Source organism: Malus domestica, chromosome 08 (assembly GCF_042453785.1).
Source record: "Malus domestica chromosome 08, GDT2T_hap1".
NCBI classification, from domain to species: Eukaryota; Viridiplantae; Streptophyta; class Magnoliopsida; order Rosales; family Rosaceae; genus Malus; species Malus domestica.
Window position 1 is genome coordinate 16,157,864 of NC_091668.1, and position 17,071 is coordinate 16,174,934.

The 17,071-nt window shown below is 38.2% G+C and overlaps 2 protein-coding genes and 1 pseudogene across 3 annotated transcripts; 2 read left to right on the forward strand and 1 right to left on the reverse strand.

The window, feature by feature from the left end:
- The first annotated feature begins 4,575 nt into the window (after nucleotides 1-4,575).
- LOC114826359 (uncharacterized) lies at nucleotides 4,576-8,599 on the forward strand. The gene is made up of 4 exons (XM_070826753.1): nucleotides 4,576-4,852; nucleotides 4,954-5,022; nucleotides 6,321-6,387; nucleotides 7,822-8,599. The coding sequence occupies exons 3-4, from the start codon at nucleotides 6,346-6,348 to the stop codon at nucleotides 8,506-8,508; spliced, it is 729 nt and encodes a 242-aa protein (XP_070682854.1). The 5' UTR covers nucleotides 4,576-4,852; nucleotides 4,954-5,022; nucleotides 6,321-6,345; the 3' UTR covers nucleotides 8,509-8,599.
- Nucleotides 8,600-8,906: 307 nt separating this feature from the next.
- Nucleotides 8,907-9,284, reverse strand: LOC139198057 (uncharacterized). Its single transcript, XM_070826309.1, has one exon. It carries the CDS (start codon nucleotides 9,282-9,284, stop codon nucleotides 8,907-8,909), a length of 378 nt encoding a protein of 125 aa, XP_070682410.1.
- A 2,387-nt stretch (nucleotides 9,285-11,671) lies between these two features.
- On the forward strand, nucleotides 11,672-15,791 carry LOC103441553 (protein kinase STUNTED-like; annotated as a pseudogene). Its single transcript, XR_011583830.1, has 10 exons — nucleotides 11,672-12,057; nucleotides 12,166-12,263; nucleotides 12,481-12,732; nucleotides 13,012-13,734; nucleotides 13,836-14,084; nucleotides 14,210-14,373; nucleotides 14,464-14,543; nucleotides 14,703-14,850; nucleotides 14,947-15,096; nucleotides 15,202-15,791. The product of XR_011583830.1 is annotated as a protein kinase STUNTED-like (transcript).
- Nucleotides 15,792-17,071: the final 1,280 nt, after the last annotated feature.

Sequence of the window (17,071 nt, forward strand, 5' to 3'; positions counted from 1 at the left end):
GCCGAAAAAAGTCGCTGGCGCCGGAAACTGGGCAGACCTGTAATCGCCCTTTTCTCGCTCGATTCTCAACCATTTTCCATGAAATTTTCACCAAAATGTCCTAAATCATGAGGGGAAGAAGGCTATACCTCTTTGGAGCCTCAAAACCTTCGAAAATCACGTCGGGAAACTTCACCAAAACCAGCCACCTTCAAACTAGGGTGTCCCGACGTCCAAAACTTCCAAACGAACGTCCCCGAGCTTCGTGGGAACTTCCTAGAGCTCACTATGAGCTTGGATTGTCCTAAAAACCAACCATTACAAAGTTCATGAATAGTACTCAATTCGGACCTTGAGTTTTCAACGTGAAAACGAAGGGTTTCTTACCTGAAAATGGTACCTTTGAGTTCATAGGGCACTCACGAACACAATGGTGCTAATCTCCACTTCGATCCATGAAGTTTTGATGGTCCTTGGGTGTGGTCCGTACAATTTCGAAGGAAGAGAGAGAGAAGAGTGACAGAGAAGGATGAGAGAGAGAGAGAGGGCATGGGGAAGGAGAAAGTGTCCCGTGTGTGTGGTCCATCCCAAAACAATCACCATCAATTTTTCTTAAGTCCCTAACCACACAAAATACATACAACCTTTAATCAAAATTCAAACTTTCCAAAACTTAGGGAAATATGCATTGTTCAATAATATGTCACACACATACCTTAGCACCCGTCAAGGATAATTTCGTCATTTCACAACCTCGATATATAAAATCTCGGGACGGGCTGTGACAACAACGATTTACTTGGTACAATATATTGCAATTTCAACGTCATATATTATCATGTGAATAAAAAATTGCATATATAACATTGCATTATTAGCATGAAACCATGCCGTACGTAAAAGTCTTACTCTATAAAAATGACATTAAAATTTGAGAATGATTTGGTAATTAATTTGTTAAGTAAGCATGCATATTTTTTGGGTTTTGTGGGCAGTGTGACAAGAGTGTTTTACAAGCAAAAATGTCTAGATCTATAGCAAAGGCCTTCTTTTAAGGCAAACAGCAAGTAAAACAATTACATTTTCTTGGTGTCCAACATTTTCAGAACTTCCAATATTGACGTGTTGGAGGGGGAAAAGGGTAAAAAATGGGTTTGTGTTATGAAAGCAATTTATATAGAATTAGTTAACCGTTATATGGCATCTCAATCTTATAAAACATAAAAATGTATTATTAGATAATGATCGCTACATGATAGTGAACCATTCCATGTAAGTTATTTTCTTCTGCCAAACACAATACAATATGTATGTAACTGGTCAATTGCCATGAAACGTAAAGTCAAGTGGTAACGTCAGAGTGAAAATATGGTATGGCGGTTTCATGCATTGCAGAAGTTGCGTTGTGGTTTTAGCGGCAGCAGTAAGGTTTTAAGTATCATTACCTCAGGCTTTAGGAAAACGATTTTTACAAGAAAGTGAGGTTCTTAATCTCTCTAGGCCCTTACATTTTTGCTTATTATTTAAGAAAAACTAATGAAAAGGATTTGAAAACTTTAAGTTTTAACGACAATGACAAAATAAAGGGTAAAATGAACAGTACCGAGAGCTTTTCGTTAAAGTTTCCTATTATTTAATGTACGATGAGAAATATAACTAGCGTAGAAAATTAATGCATGTCATTTTTTTTTTCAGTACATTGATTTTTTATACTAAGAGGAAGGAGAGTTCAGTTAAGCCACACAATGGACAGTTAATTTGGTATCAAATTCGCTATCCATGAACTTCGAACATAAGTCATCTCACTTCTAAGTAAAGAAAAATATCATTAGACCGTAGCACTGAGTGACAAATATATAACTCTTTGAGTCAATTAAAAAATCAAATATGACTTCCCCCTTGACTTTATAATCATATATGACTAACTTTTATGATGCATTGAACAGAAAATGAGTCAAATTTGAAATCTAAAGTTAACTTTTTAGGTGCATTGGAGATAACCTTATAAAGTTTTCTTTATAACTTTTGTTCATATAAAAAGTTAGGGTGAATTACATTTTTCAACCTTAACTTTGAATCACATAACAAACTCATACCTTATATTTTGAACATTACAATGTCATACATCAATTTACGGTTTCGTTGCAATATCATACCTCAATTAGTCAATCTGTCAAATTGACTGTTAAGTGATGATGTGGCAAATGTAAGATCCATATTTTTGCTGATGTGGATATAAAATTTGAGCCACGTGGATATATATATATATATATATATATAATTGTCTGCGCTTCCCCATCCTATATCGTTCACATCCCCTCCTATTTCTATGGTTACGGTTAAGCTATGTCAACATTTTATATTCCCATTATTTTTTGTTTTATTATTTCTATAAAAAAAATCAATATAAAATGTTGGCATGGCTTAACCGTGACGATAGAATGAGATGGGAAGGGCTGACAATCCAGCTCCCTCTTCCTCTACCCTTGCCCCTTACTCCCACATTCTCTCTCTCTTGCCCTTTCACGCTGCAACAGTAGCCAAGACGTAATGCCACAACAACGCCGTTGTCCTCCGACCACCACTCAAAAACTGATATTCCTAATATCCTCTTTTCATACCTAGTTCAAATGTTTACCTTATTTCATCAAATTTGAAGTTGATAAGTTCGAATTTCAGATCTAAGCCTCGATTGCATCCTTCACTTTCACAATGTGCACAGCAAGCACAAGATTCACATTCAAATTCCAAAAATAGAAGAAAAAACCCCCACAAAATAATCAAGATTTTGTGTGATTAATTTAGATAAATTCAATATGTGTGGGATTAATCCGCAATGAAGGATGATCGCGGCCTTCCAACAACGACGGCACCAGCAGCGCGAAGAAAGAGAGCTCGGAGTCTGGTCTAATGCTCCGGAAAGGCTGGTACAATTTCTGGGCTTTGGTAGCGATTTTGTTGCTCGCGTTTTGGTCTAAGTTCACCGGCACCGTCATGCTCTGGTAGTCTGCTGGCAACCTCAACCGTCTCTCCGACAACCTCGACTCGCCCATTCACGACGACCTAAACGTTCTTGTATGATTTTTTCTTGTTTTGTTTTTCTGGGTCGATGTGGTTGGATCTCTGATTTGATATGTTAATGGGGATTTCGGGTTTTTTTCTGGCGGTTTAGAAAATGGAGGAGAGGGAGAAGGTGGTGAATCACATGACTCTAATAGTCGTCGAGGGGGGGTGTGAAAGAAGTACGATGGTGGTGGTTTGAAGTTCGATCTGTGAGGTTTGATGATGGTGTATGGTTGTTGCAGAGAGGGGAGACACGGCGTGAAAGAGGAGAGAAGTAGAAGATGAGAGAGGGAGATAGAGGTTTTCTGCTTGGACAAGAAAGAGAGAGAGAGAGAGAGAGAGAGAGAGAGAGAGAGAGAAAGAGAGAGAGAGAGAAGCTGTCTGATTGAGAGAGAAAAATGTGGAGAGTGACTGATTAGTAGTGAGATAAGGTGATGGGATTTTTTTTTTTAAAGGGAGAAAGTGATAAGATTTTTGTATAATTCAAGCTACACGAAATCTGTCTCCTTATAAAAAACAATAGTTCTAACACTAAATAATTAAAACAAACGTGTTCAATTCTGCCCGTAGTTAACGTACTTTAACTAAGCATAACTTTTTCGTTAAAATTCAGATTCAGGCCTAACTCACGCTCATGCATTCATAACAACGAGTACTGTTTAATTATGATAATAGGGAAAATAAATTAAAAGTGGAATAACTACATCCATGTCAAGTTCCACTTTGCCAATAAGGGCATAATCGTCATTTTACATACTCGGGAAGGAAATTACATGGAAAATTAGAGACAAGTAGTCATATTTGATCAAGGTCCTTTGTCTTTTGTCCACTTTATTATTTGAATATTAAATTATTTACATGTCATTATATGTTAATTTTAAAATGAAAAACTTATTAATCATTTCCAAGTATATCTTTTTCTATATTTTCAATATGTTTCTATTTTTATTTGTACCCATTTTATAAGTTATTGTGACGACCCGTCCCTAATTTGACGTTTTTATTAAGTTTAAAAGCCTGAATTTACGAAAATGCCCTAAAGGTAAGGACTTTGACTTCCGTTGACCATTGCCTAGAGAAATGTATGACTTATTCGTTTAGCGTACCCTCGTAGTGCTTGTCGCTACAAACGTGTGAGCGTGTGTTAGACTCGAATCAGATCTGTAACGAAAAAGTTACACTCCGTTAAAGTACGTTAGTCACGGGTAATTTTGTACCCGCACGTACGAGTTTACGGTGTTGAAACATTGTCAAAAGGACATATTTGTACATTAAAAATTGTACAAATCCATCCAATCCCTAAAAGGGATCCGGTCCCTTCTTTCACACCCATTAACCATCAAACTTTTGCTATTTCCTTCTTTTCCTCTCCACCAATCAAATTGGTTTCCCTTAACCTTGCACCCAATCAGAAATGAGAAGGTTCTCTCTCTCTCTCTTCCTTATTTCTCTCTCCCTCTCGAAACTCTCTTTTCTCTACAACAAGGAAGACCAACCCCAAATATTCACTGTTCGAGCTTAAAAACCGTACGATTGTGTTCACCTTACCTCCATGAACACAACCAAACCAACCAAACTAAGAATGGACGAGTTGTGACTCGCCAACTCGGAATATTTGAGTTCGACGTGTTTTCAACTAAGTCACAATGTTTTAGGACTCGGGAAAGCCTCTACACAACTCCCTAGGGTCCCTAGTCAATGTTTGAGGAAGTTGTGACGTGAAACAACTCGGTTTCGAGAAGTTCAAGTTTGACCCGTGTCTTTCGAGCCAATTTCTGGCCAAACTACGGCACGTTGGCCCATGTGCAAGGTATCAATCTCTTCCTCTCGCTGAGTAATATAACTTTCCTTTTTGTTTCACCCAATTTCGTTGAGTATTGAAGAAGTTATACTCATTTGAATCTTACCCAGTTTCCCGCGAGTCCGACAGCTTTCGAGGCGTTTTCCGGCCAAACCATGGCAAGTTAGATGTCGTGCAAGGTATCATTCCCTTTCTCTCTTCGAGAACTACAACTTTCGTTTTTGTTTCACTCGATTTTGTTAAGTAACGAGGAAGTTGTGAACGTTTAAAGTTTGTGTAGTTTTCCAGTTGAATTCCAGCCTTCCTCTTCCTTTGGGTCCAACGACCCATATGTTGGACCTTTCAAACCTAAACCCATAACCCTTTTAATTCTTTTGTTTTTATTTTATTTGTTAAATTAAGGGCCTTGGGGCCTTAATTATGAAGGCTTAAACCCCAAACCCAATCCCTAAAGCCCTAAACCGTTTAGGCCTTTAGGTCTAGAACCTTTAAGTCCAACCTATCAAACTAACCCAACCTAATAACCCTTAACCCAGATGAAATATTCTTGTTAGGGAATATTTCATCCGTCAGAGAATATTCCGTCTTTCAGGGAATATTCATCCTGTTGACTTTTTGGAAATTTAAGCAGGACCCTTCTTAGTGTAATTCGATGTCCTGAATCCGTTTTTGACGTCTTTTTTTCCAAATTTAATTGTTATAATATAGTTTTATTAATTATACCTTTACGTGCTTAGAGGCAATTATTAGTGGTGTTTCCATCTTAGCTAGGTTGTGTGGCTCGTCAGCAGTGAAGTATCTGTGAGTGGGCAGTTTATTTTATACCTATACATATTGATAGTTTCCCTAAATGCGTAGTTACTTCACTTTTATGCTTATATGGCCAAGTATTCGATATTATGATATGAAATGTGTTAAATGCTGTTATATGGTTGAAATACTATTGTCATAACATTCATACATATTTGTACATGCTCATCTTGCTGCACCCCGGTGTTAGTACTCCGCCCAGGGCCAGGGCTAGTCCTTCACGTGTATGTTCACATCCGCACCATTTGCTCGCCTTGGATCCAAGTTAGGTGCTAGTCCTGTCAGGTAGATTGCATTAGGCAATTTGACTTGTATGTGACCGTGCTTCTGCACCAGTCTTCGTGTGATCATAGTACTAGAGCACATTGATTACACCCAGTCCTGTCGGGTAGAATTGCCTTAGGCAGTTCCGACTCTTGTACTAGCTTAGATGATGAGCAAACTACTTATAATTGATTATCACATGATTATATTACTTTGGCTTTTGATATATCATGACTTGGCATATTTCTGGTTATATTGCTGCTATATTTGATTTCATACTTACATAGTATGTTTTGAGGAAACTATACTTTTTTTACAGCGAGGGGTTAGTATATTAAAAAATAAAGGTTTTCGTATAAGCATTGTTTTGCTGATCCACTCAACTTGTTTTTCGCCCATCCAGGTTTAGTAGCTGTGGTTACGCGTATATGAGGATTCTGGCAAATCTCAAGAAATGGTTATCTTCAGTGGTATAACCCTTATCCTATTTACTATACTGTCTTATGCTCTGACATCACGTGTGAAAAGGGTTCAATCCCGTTCACCCGCACACTTTTTTTATTAGACACTTTTAGGTTTAATTTATTCACTTTTTTTTTCCACATCACTACACTTTAGAGCAACTCCACCGTGGTGGATTACTCAGGGGACAGGGGAGAGAAAAAGGCCCGAGGCTCTGTGGATTTGCTCCAGCATGAAAGAGCCCAAGTGGAGGTGGAGGCCCGAGCTTTGGGCCTGTGAAGAATTGCCAGCCCGCAAGCCCGAGTGGATTGGTTGTCAGGGCTGACGTCAGCCCTGCAGCAGGCCTTTTTTTTTATTTTTTTTTGTCAAGTGCGTGCACTCCACTCGCGCGTGGATGCGCGTTGCCCAACATCTTTTCAGAAAAATCAGCCCATTTTCAGACTGAAATGTTACCGTTGGGAAGCCACGTGGCTTCCCACGGTCCGTTCGATCTCAACGGCTCTTTAACTTGGACCGTTCGATCTCAACGGTAAAAAAAATAAAAAATCTTATTTAATATCAACCGTTCGATCTGAGATCAATGGTCGATATTAATATGCTTTATAAATAAATAAATAAAAAAGAAAAAATAGTTTTAAAATTAAGAAAAATTACCGTTGTGACACGTGGCACAATCTGGAGCATTGGAATTCAATTTTTTTTAAATCCAATGGTAGAGATTAATTATTTGAATAAAAAATTAAAAGAATTGTAAAAAATCCGAAAAAATATCTGAAATTTTTTTAAAAGAATGTTTCTACTTTTCTATAAATACCTTCTCATTATCATCTACCTTACACCATTTTCTCGACTACTTTCAATCACATTCCTACCTTTCTCTCAAAGTTTCAATCCAATTTTTTTTTTCAACAAAATGACTACTGATTCAAGTACGAATTGGACGCTTCTTGAAGATGTTGCATTGTGTACTAGCTAGGTTGAAATTACTCATAGTTCGCGTACGGATAATGAGATGCAGTTGCGAGAAATGTGGAGTCTTATTCATACCAATTATCTTGAAAAAATGGGTGGGAGTAGAACCAAAGAATCCATGTCTAGTCATTGAAAATTACTTAGCCAATCGTTTAGTATTTGGAGAGACGCCTTGGCACAAGCTAGTAGTAATCTTCGAAGTGGGGAAAATTACACGGATCAGGTAACAATATATTATTTATTTGTTTGTACTATACCCAAATTTACATTGTAATTATTTGTTTGTATTATTTATTTGTTACCTACTTTAATTATAATTATTTGTTTGTATTATTTATTTGGTACATACTTTGATTATAATTTTTTGTTTGTATTATTTATGTGTTACCTACTTTAATTATAATTATTTGTTTGTATTATTGATTTGTTACCTAATTTGATTATAATTATTTCTTCTCCCCATTGTGTAGCTAATTCAAGCACAAGCTTGGTATGGTGCCAAAACCAAAAGCAAAAATAAATCATTCAACTGGTGGGAATGTTGGAATATTGTCAAAGATTGTCCTAAATTCAGAGTTGTGCTTGTCGGTCCAGAAGTTGTCATGAACAACACCCCTCTACACTCTACACTTGATAATGGCTCGCATGAAGATGATGGAGGAGAAGTGCCCGAAACGCCTATCCCTGAACAAGCGTCGGGTTCGACCCGTTATCCAATTAGGCATCAAGGTAAGAAGGCTTCAAAGAGAAAAGGAAGTGCTTCCAAGCATGATTATGCAAAGTACATGGAAGAACTTACTCGCCATAGTGAATTGACTTTGGCGCTGGAAATGGCGAAATTTGAGGTTGATAAGGCTAGAGAGAAGGCAAAAGCTGCAGCTGTTGATAGAGAATTTCAAGCTAATGAGAGAGAAAGAGAGCTACTTAGGCAAGAAAGGGAACTGGTTAGAGAAGAAAGAATGGCTCAACGAGATCGTGAGATTATGAACACGCCTTTAGAAGGGAAGTATCCAAATTCTAAATATTTTTGGAAGTCAGAGAAAGAGGATGTGGTGCGTAGGAGGCGTGCAAGAGAAGCGAGAGCAAGAGGAGATGGTCCTAGCATGACAAGAGAAGATCATCCTAGCACCACAAATTGGTTAAGTGATGATGATTAGAGTACTTTTTGTAATCGGATCCCATAGTTTTCCAATCACCTTGGGTTGTAATTTATTAATTATTGAATAGAGTATTTTATGTTGTTTCCAATTTATTGAATTTAGTACTTTATTTAAAGTGAGAGTAAATTTATTTAATATGGTAATATATTAATACTATAAGAGAATCTTTATTCAAATAACATAAACGCACCAAATAAAAAACTCACGAAATGAACTAAAATAAAACGCACCAAATAAAATTACATAAACACACCAAATAATAAAAAACTCACTAAAATAAAACACACCAAATAAAATTACATAAACACACCAAATAATAAAAACCTCACTAAAATAAAACACACCAAATAAAATTACATAAACATATCAAATAATAAAAAACTCACTAAATGAACTTAATTATCTTCAGCTTGTTTCAATGCCCACTGGTGCTCTATCAAGTCATTTTGCCAGGCATTGTGCATGTCTGGCCTTTGAAATGCAGTATATCGTTGAATGACCATTTCATTGTAACGTCCATTCCTTTCTAGTGGCTCATGTTGCACGGGGTCATTGGTGGCGTCATGAGCAAAATATATACGTGTTCTTGAATTGTTCATTGTGTCTGACTCATATTCATCAACAACTTCATAATTGTACTCATCTTCCACGATCATGTTGTGAAGAATGATGCACGTCGTCATGATGGATCGAAGTGACTCTACATCAAACAATCTAGCAACACCCCTGACGATCGCCCAACGAGCTTGGAGGATACCGAAACAACACTCCATATCGTTCCTGCACCCCTTGGGTAAATGTCGTCAGCTAGGTAATATGGCGCGTCGTACATATGTCCGTTGACCTCATACGTGACTTTTGATGCCTTTCCTTGTAGGACATTATAGAACACTAGGGATTGGGCAAGGATGTTGAGGTCATTTTGAGCTCCCGGAACCCCGAAAAAGGTGTGCCAAATCCATGTAACAAAAGATGCCACCGTCTCCAAATGATACTTTTTGCTCATTTTTCTGTCTCCATAAGCATCTTGTCATGCACTTGGATAGTTTTTCCACGTCCAATGCATACAATCAATGCTCCCAATCATCCCAAGAAAACCTCGCATCTCAGCCTTCTTCAGAAGCCTTTCCAAGTCCATGTGAGTAGATTTTCGGAGGAACTCTGCGATGTAGATAGATTCGATTGCTCCGCAAAACCTCATCAGGGACTGAAGAATGGTTGATTTCCTCATCCTCGCTATCTCATCCACTTGGTCTACAGATGCTCCATACGCAAGCATCCGCAGCGCAGCAGTAATATTTTGCTTGGGAAGGAGACCCATAACACCAAAAGTATCATTCTTTTGCACAAAGTAAGAATCATGGTTGCAAACAGCAATCATGATTTTGTTGAACAAATGTCATTCCATTCTAAAACGACGTCTGAAGTACGTATCAGGAAATGCACTGTTATGGACAAAATAATTGTCCAGCAGCTTCACACCTCGTTGTTGCCTGTTTCTATCAAGGTTTCCGGAACAGGTGGGCCTGCATATCTGAGCCATAGCTTGGATGACTCGACGGGAATGTGAGTCTTTGGCCATTCTTGCTTCGTCATCTCTCATTCTCCGCTCCTCATCCTTTTCCTTCTCATTTTGGGCTATACAGAGATTCAACATTCCTTCAGATTGGTTAAATCTTGATCGATTTCCCACATCATGCTTGAAGAAGAAGACATTGTAAGTAGAAACTATAAATAATGATACCGATTTTGATTTGGTGAAGAAGGAAGCAGAAACTACGAATAATGATAGAGATATTGAGAAAATTGGTGTGAGATTTAAAAGGATGGATGATGGATTATATGAAGGATTCTTGAATGATTAGGTTGTAGATAGTGCCACGTGGCATGCCGTCATTTGTTAAAAATTTGATCGAAATCTATCATAAAAGATTCTGAAAAAATAACGACACGTGGCACGACAGTATTGGATAAAAATCTTATCGAAATCCATCACCAATAATTATCTTTTCAGATAATGACACGTGACGCAACGTGAACGATTTAAAATTTGATCGAAATCTGTCCTGAAAGATTCTGAAAGGATAACGACATGTGGCACGATGACATTGGATAAAAATCTTATCGAAATCTATGACCAATAATAGTCGTTTTGGGTAAATGACATGTGGCGCAACGAGAATGATTTATAATATCTTATCCGAAATTACAAATAAATTTATTTACTATTATTTTGTAAAAAAAAAAAAAAAATTAATACTATTTTATTGCCTGTTGCCAGGGCTATTCAAGTGCAACGGTGGAGATGCAAAAGACATTAAGGGCAGTTACTGTTCACATGATGGATTGAATAGTGTGAACAGTGGATTGCTTGGGGGAGGGCTCCTACGGTGGAGTTACTCTTATGGCTTCGTCACCTTCCAAGTGTCAGCCAGCACAACTTGATTCGGAGTTCAAGTAGACATTCCGGGTCGGGGTGTGTCAGTTTGTACCAATATTCTTTTTAGTTTTAATTTGCACCAAAATTTTTACATATAATATGTACCCATATTAAAGAAACAAGGTTTCATTCTATTAATTAAGTTGGTTAGAGATCAGAAATAAAATGACACTAAAATTTATCATTAATTAAGCCAAAACAAAAATATGCGAATAATTATGGCCAAATAATAAAGTTTTTATTGAGTTTTAACTAAATTATGTTTTATTTTTTACTTTGATATTAAATTCAAAAAATTAATTGTGATAATCTTTTTTTACACTTAGTAATAGTAACCGAATGACTTTTTTTTTTTGAAAAGACGATAGCCTTAGTGGTCACTGGTTAGAGGTTAAATTGGAAAGTTAATTGTTTTTGAACCCACGCTGAAGCATAATAACATAACTTATTTCTACTACTGTGATAAATGTCACTTGCAAACGACATTTTCTGTTCCTCTATAACGTCCATGTGAGTTGAAGGTGGGCCCAACTCCACAGGCCCCACATGCCATCCATAACCAAAACCTTAATCACTTGCCGAAAATGCCATTAAACAATAATTAGCACATGGTTAAAACAGCTCGATCAGAGTGAGTTGAGTTAGCGGTAAAGGTAGGTCCGCCCCCCGCCTGACCCGCCCCCTTCTCTTAAATTTGCTACGCTTTCCTTTTCTTCCACTGCTCTGCTCCGTAACTGCTTCTGCTTTTGCGTACCCGAAACTGAAAACCAACGCAAACCAACGAAACCCATCTCTCTCTCCTCTCCCCGAGCCTTTATAACCCTCCTGCCATGAATTCCCAGCACCGGCAACGGAACCACAGAGCTGCCGGAAACTGACCGAGAAACCAAAACGACCCCGTTTGGACAAACGCACATTGCACTGCTTGAAAATGGTGCAAGAAGGCTGTGGCGGAGGACATGCAAAGGTGGAGAGCTGCGGCGGCCGCTCGGTTGTGGTGGGGGTGAAGCTGGACTCGAAGAGCAGAGAGCTGCTGACGTGGGCTCTGGTCAAGGTGGCTCAGCCTGGTGACCGTGTGATTGCCCTCCATGTGCTCGATAAAAATGGTGAGTAAAATTTGGGTGAAATATTTTGGCTTTTTTTGGTATTGGGATTGTGGGTTTTGGTCGGGTGGGGTGGAAGTTTACTGGTTTTGGTGAATTGGGTAATTGCAGAAATTGTTGATCGAGATGGGAAGTCGTCGCTTCTCTCCCTTGTCAAAGCCTTTGACTCTGTTCTTGCAGTCTATGATGGTTTCTGCAACTTGAAGCAGGTTACTTTCTCGCTATTTTTTGTTGCGGTTTTCGTTAAGATTTTGTTGTCCTTTTGTATAATTTTGTCATATCCTCTGTTTGTTTCCTGAGAAAATGAAAAATGTTGCGACTTTAGAGTGAAAAATTTGAGTTCTAACCAGTTGGAGAGTTAATCATTTTTTTTCAGTGCCTGGCAGAAAGTTAAAGAGTTAGGATTTTTGTTGAAAACTTTTACAGGTGGATCTCAAGCTCAAAATCTGCGGAGGAACATCAATCAAGAAAATATTAGTTCGGGAAGCGAATTCGTATACTGCAAGTAAGGTTATAGTTGGAACTGCTCAGAACCACCATAAAATCCGGTCATCGACCGCGCCGTGGCCAAATACTGTGCTAAGAAACTGTCTAAGGATTGTGGGGTTCTTGCTGTAAGTAATGGGAAAGTTGTATTTAACAGAGAATGCTCTCAAGCAAATTACGGTAACCCCCAAGGTATTTAGATTTTGGACTTTGGCTGAAATAATCCACTTTTGGCATTTGGTTGCCGAAACGATCCATTTTTAGCATGTTGCTGTTATATGATCGATACGTCTTTGATATATGATTTATATGCCGTCGGTAGTTAATTTTGATCATTTTAGCAACCAAAATGTCAAAAGTGGATCATTTTAGCTAATTGCTCTTAGATTTTTCTAGTTTTGGGTTCTTTCAATGATTTTTGAGTCTGTAATTTATTTAGGGTGGGCTTCTGAGTTGAGTATTTGTCTGCAGGAAGCGAAGAGCATTGCTGGAACAGTTTGCTCAGCGCATTTCACCGATCAGTGCATAAGTCTTCCAAAGTACTAAATGAAGGCGGTGACAGTGTGACCTTAAAGGACACATATTGTCAGGTTAGTTGTCAAAAATTGGAGCAGGGCTTAGCTAAAGTTTTCTTGGAATGTTCTGAGTCTGTTGCAACACAGAAATGCTCAGTCTGTTGAGGGCCCTCGGTGGATAGTTCTGGTCACCAATCTGCGGACGAGTTCTCAGATGACGTTGAAGATAAATCTATGGCTATAGTGCCAGTACAAAGAGAAGAGGCACTAGCAGTGAGCTCAATTTCTATGTTGATCAGAGAATTGCCTGAAGTGAAACCTGGTTGGCCACTGCTTTGACGAGCCGTACTCCCAGAGCGACAAATTCCTGAGAGGTTTATGATCCAGAAGATCTCCGTGGTTCAGTGGGCAATGCAGTTGCCCATTAGACAGCATTCAATTGCCAGCAATTTAGATGAAAGAAAAAATAGTTGTGATTCAGATCAACCTTCCTGTTTGAATGGAGAAAGTGGCGCCATTGTTGCAGTGGGTGGCAAGGCAATGATTGCCCCACCTTCACCGGACTACAATTTGAAAGCCCTGCCTAAAGAATTGGAGGGCCTGCATGAAAAGTACTCAGCTACGTGCAGATTGTTCACCTACCAGGAACTTCAGTCAGCTACAGCATACTTCTTGGCCGGTATGTTGTTCAAGAAGTTCATATGTCAAATATCCTATCCATTTTCCCCGATTTCTATTGATTTGGTTTATTCAAAAATATATTTTCCTTTGTAATCCCAGACAACATCATCGGGAGAGGCGGTAGCAGTCAAGTTTATAGAGGCTGCCTTCCTGACGGCAAGGAACTCGCTGTGAAAATCTTAAAATCATCTGAAGATGTATTGAAGGAGTTTGTTTTGGAGATAGACATCATTACTACCTTAAACCACAAGAACATTATTTCCCTTCTGGGGTTCTGTTTTGAGGATAATAATCTTCTCTTGGTCTACGATTTCTTATCAAGAGGAAGCCTTGAAGAGAATCTCCATGGTATATACTACATATTTCTCTGGCTGTTAGACATTACAATGAAGAGCAATAATTGTTTACTTGCCCTGAATTGCTGTTTGAATTCTAGCTGAATTTACAATTTTTTTCAATGTTCTCCAAATCAGGAACCAAGAAAGATCCGCTTGCATGTGGATGGAATGAGAGATATAAGGTGGCCGTGGGTGTAGCCGAGGCCTTGGACTATCTGCACACTGGCAGTGCTCAATCTGTAATCCACAGGGATGTCAAATCATCCAATATTCTACTATCTGATGATTTTGAGCCGCAGGTACGTCTGTTCAGTTTCTTGCTTCTAAAGATGCATTTGTTTATCAAATTTTCAGTGTTCGTTAATACTATCTAGGCAAGGTTTCTTCAGCTCTCTGATTTTGGACTGGCTAAATGGGTGTCAACCTCCTCTTCGCATATAACATGCAGCGATGTTGCAGGCACCTTTGGGTTTGTAACTTCATTTCACAGCTTTACCTTTCATCTTCTCTCTGTAGACTTCCATTTTTCTACAAAGATGAAAAAAAATTCAAATTGTAGTTCTTTCTTAAGAAAACATGAAAATTGCAAGATACTGATTAGTTAATAACATATTGCATTGTTCTGCAGCTACTTGGCTCCTGAATACTTCATGTATGGCAAAGTAAACGACAAAATTGACGTGTATGCATTTGGTGTTGTACTCCTCGAGCTTCTTTCAGGAAGAAAGCCTATAAGCAGTGACCATCCAAAAGGCCACGAAAGCCTAGTCATGTGGGTATGTCCTCTTTGCCCATAAGGTTTAGCAGTACTCCATGTACCTCTTGATGTTTGTCTCTTAAAAGAAGTTGAATTATTGAAACGTCTTGTACAGGCCAAGCCAATTCTAAATGGTGGGCAGGAATCCCAACTTTTAGATCCGCGTTTGGGCAATAACTACAACCAGGGCCTGATAGAGAGAATGGTTTTAGCGGCCACTCTTTGCATCAGACATGCTCCACGAGCTAGGCCCGAAATGAGCTTTGTAAGTTGGATCTGATCCCTCTGAGTATCTTTCATCAGTTTATAGCATGCAACGAAAATATCTGAATTAATATTGACAACATTCTCTGGGTACTTTTGAGCACAGATTGTGAAGCTCCTTAAAGGAGACGCGGATGTGACTAAGTGGGCAAGGCTGCAAGTTCATGCCGTGGAGGAATCTGATGTGCTTGAAAATGAAACATGTCCACATTCAAATCTGCAGTATCACCTTAACCTTGCACTGCTTGATGTGGAGGATGACTCACTCTCCATGAGTAGCATTGAGCAAACTGTCTCCTTAGAGGATTACCTGAAAGGGCGGTGGAGCCGCTCATCGAGCTTCGACTAACGAATTCACTAGCACAATGCTAGTAATTGCAGTTCTCCATTTGTGCGATTCATTTGTATATTAATCCCTCACCAAGAAAAAAAAAAAGAGAAGTAAAAACAATGGCTTTTACATGTTGTGTGAGTGTTTGGGTTATAGTTGTTATAGATGAGTTTAGGATGAGAGGTTGTTTGTGTTTGTGCCCTCCTCCTTCCCTAACGGTCATAAAACTAGTCCTTATTTGTTGGACTGGTTTTCCTTGGTGTCTTTTCAGTTTACTTCTTGGTCTCAATTAGACCAAGAGTTGGGAGACTCTTGTAATGTTCAAAGATGAATGTTTTTTTCCTCTGAGCAAGCAGAAGTTTAAATATACGGCTAAAGGAGAAAAATTTACATGAAATTGTTGCTTACCCCTTCTGTCTCGAAAAATTCTTGAGCCGATTGCTTACAACCGTGTATTCATACATGTCTCTCATTACATCACTATACATGTGATGAAAAAGATACACATGACTATATGTATCTGTGATAGGTTATACTCTTTTTTCTTTTCTATTATCAATGAAAAAGATACACATGACTATAGTTATCATTTTTAGCCAAAATTTTACCCTTCATTTCAAAAGTATCAGTTTTGATAAAATATTTCAAATATATCCAAAATTACAATTGAAAAGACCTAAATACCCTTAATACAATTACATCCTTCCAAATATTATGGGTTGGAATTCGTAGTTTGGTGATTGGTAAACAAGTTGCGGGTATTGTCGAAATAATGGAGGACACTAGCAAATTCTCACATCTTTCTCTGAAATTTGATCACTAGCCCTAATACGATTTCATTTTTCACAGTAGTGACTGATATATCATAATCCATTAATCTTTGTTTTCTTCTCTAATGGCCGGGTTTGGTGGTTATGAGATTAGGGTTTCAATATGTCCAGCAAGTCTTTTCTAGGCTTTTGATTTGCCCCTCTTGCTACCAAAAAAACATTTGCAGGACTACTGATTCCTATGCAGGTTATTATTGGGGGACAATTTCATTAAACATGATTTATTCCACTACGAAGATTGATTTTTTATCCCTTAAGAAATTGGACCCAGATGGCAAAAAAACCAGAACTGAAAATACATGCTGCTTTCCACGGCCTTTCATGGTGTATGGAGATTGGAGAGAATATTTATTTTGCAATCTCATGGGAATTGAGAGTGTTTCATTTCATGATATCTAAGTCTATTCAATTTAATTTTTTGTTATATTTGAAATTTTTTATAAAACTGATATTTGTGAATTTGGGGCTCAATTTTGGTTATAAATGATAATTACTCTAGAGAGAAAGGGTATGCAATGGGTACCTAAGACCATCTCCAATTGAGAGGGCTAAAGGTTCAAAAGCCAAAAATTGGTCTGATTTGCTCAAAAATTCATCTCCAACCGATGGTTAGACTATAATTTTATGGTGCCCACCAAACCATTATTTGGCCAAAAGGGCACCAGGCTGGCCAAATGTAGCCCCCCCTCTTAGCCTTTTTTTTGGGGTTCAGCTCCTCAATCGCAATGATTGATTCACATTCAACAGCTAGATTTGAAAACATCCAAAGGTAGTGTAACTAAAATAACAAATAAATTGAATGTATAAACTTAAAA

Bases quoted from the DNA above. Each gene is read 5' to 3' on its own strand.
- LOC114826359 (XM_070826753.1), top strand. From the start codon at position 6,346: ATGAGGATTCTGGCAAATCTCAAGAAATGGTTATCTTCAGTG. The intron at 6,388-7,821 runs GTATAACCCTTA...CCCATTGTGTAG, and splicing joins AGAAATGGTTATCTTCAGTG to CTAATTCAAGCACAAGCTTG.
- LOC139198057 (XM_070826309.1), bottom strand. From the start codon at position 9,284: ATGGAGTGTTGTTTCGGTATCCTCCAAGCTCGTTGGGCGATCGTCAGG.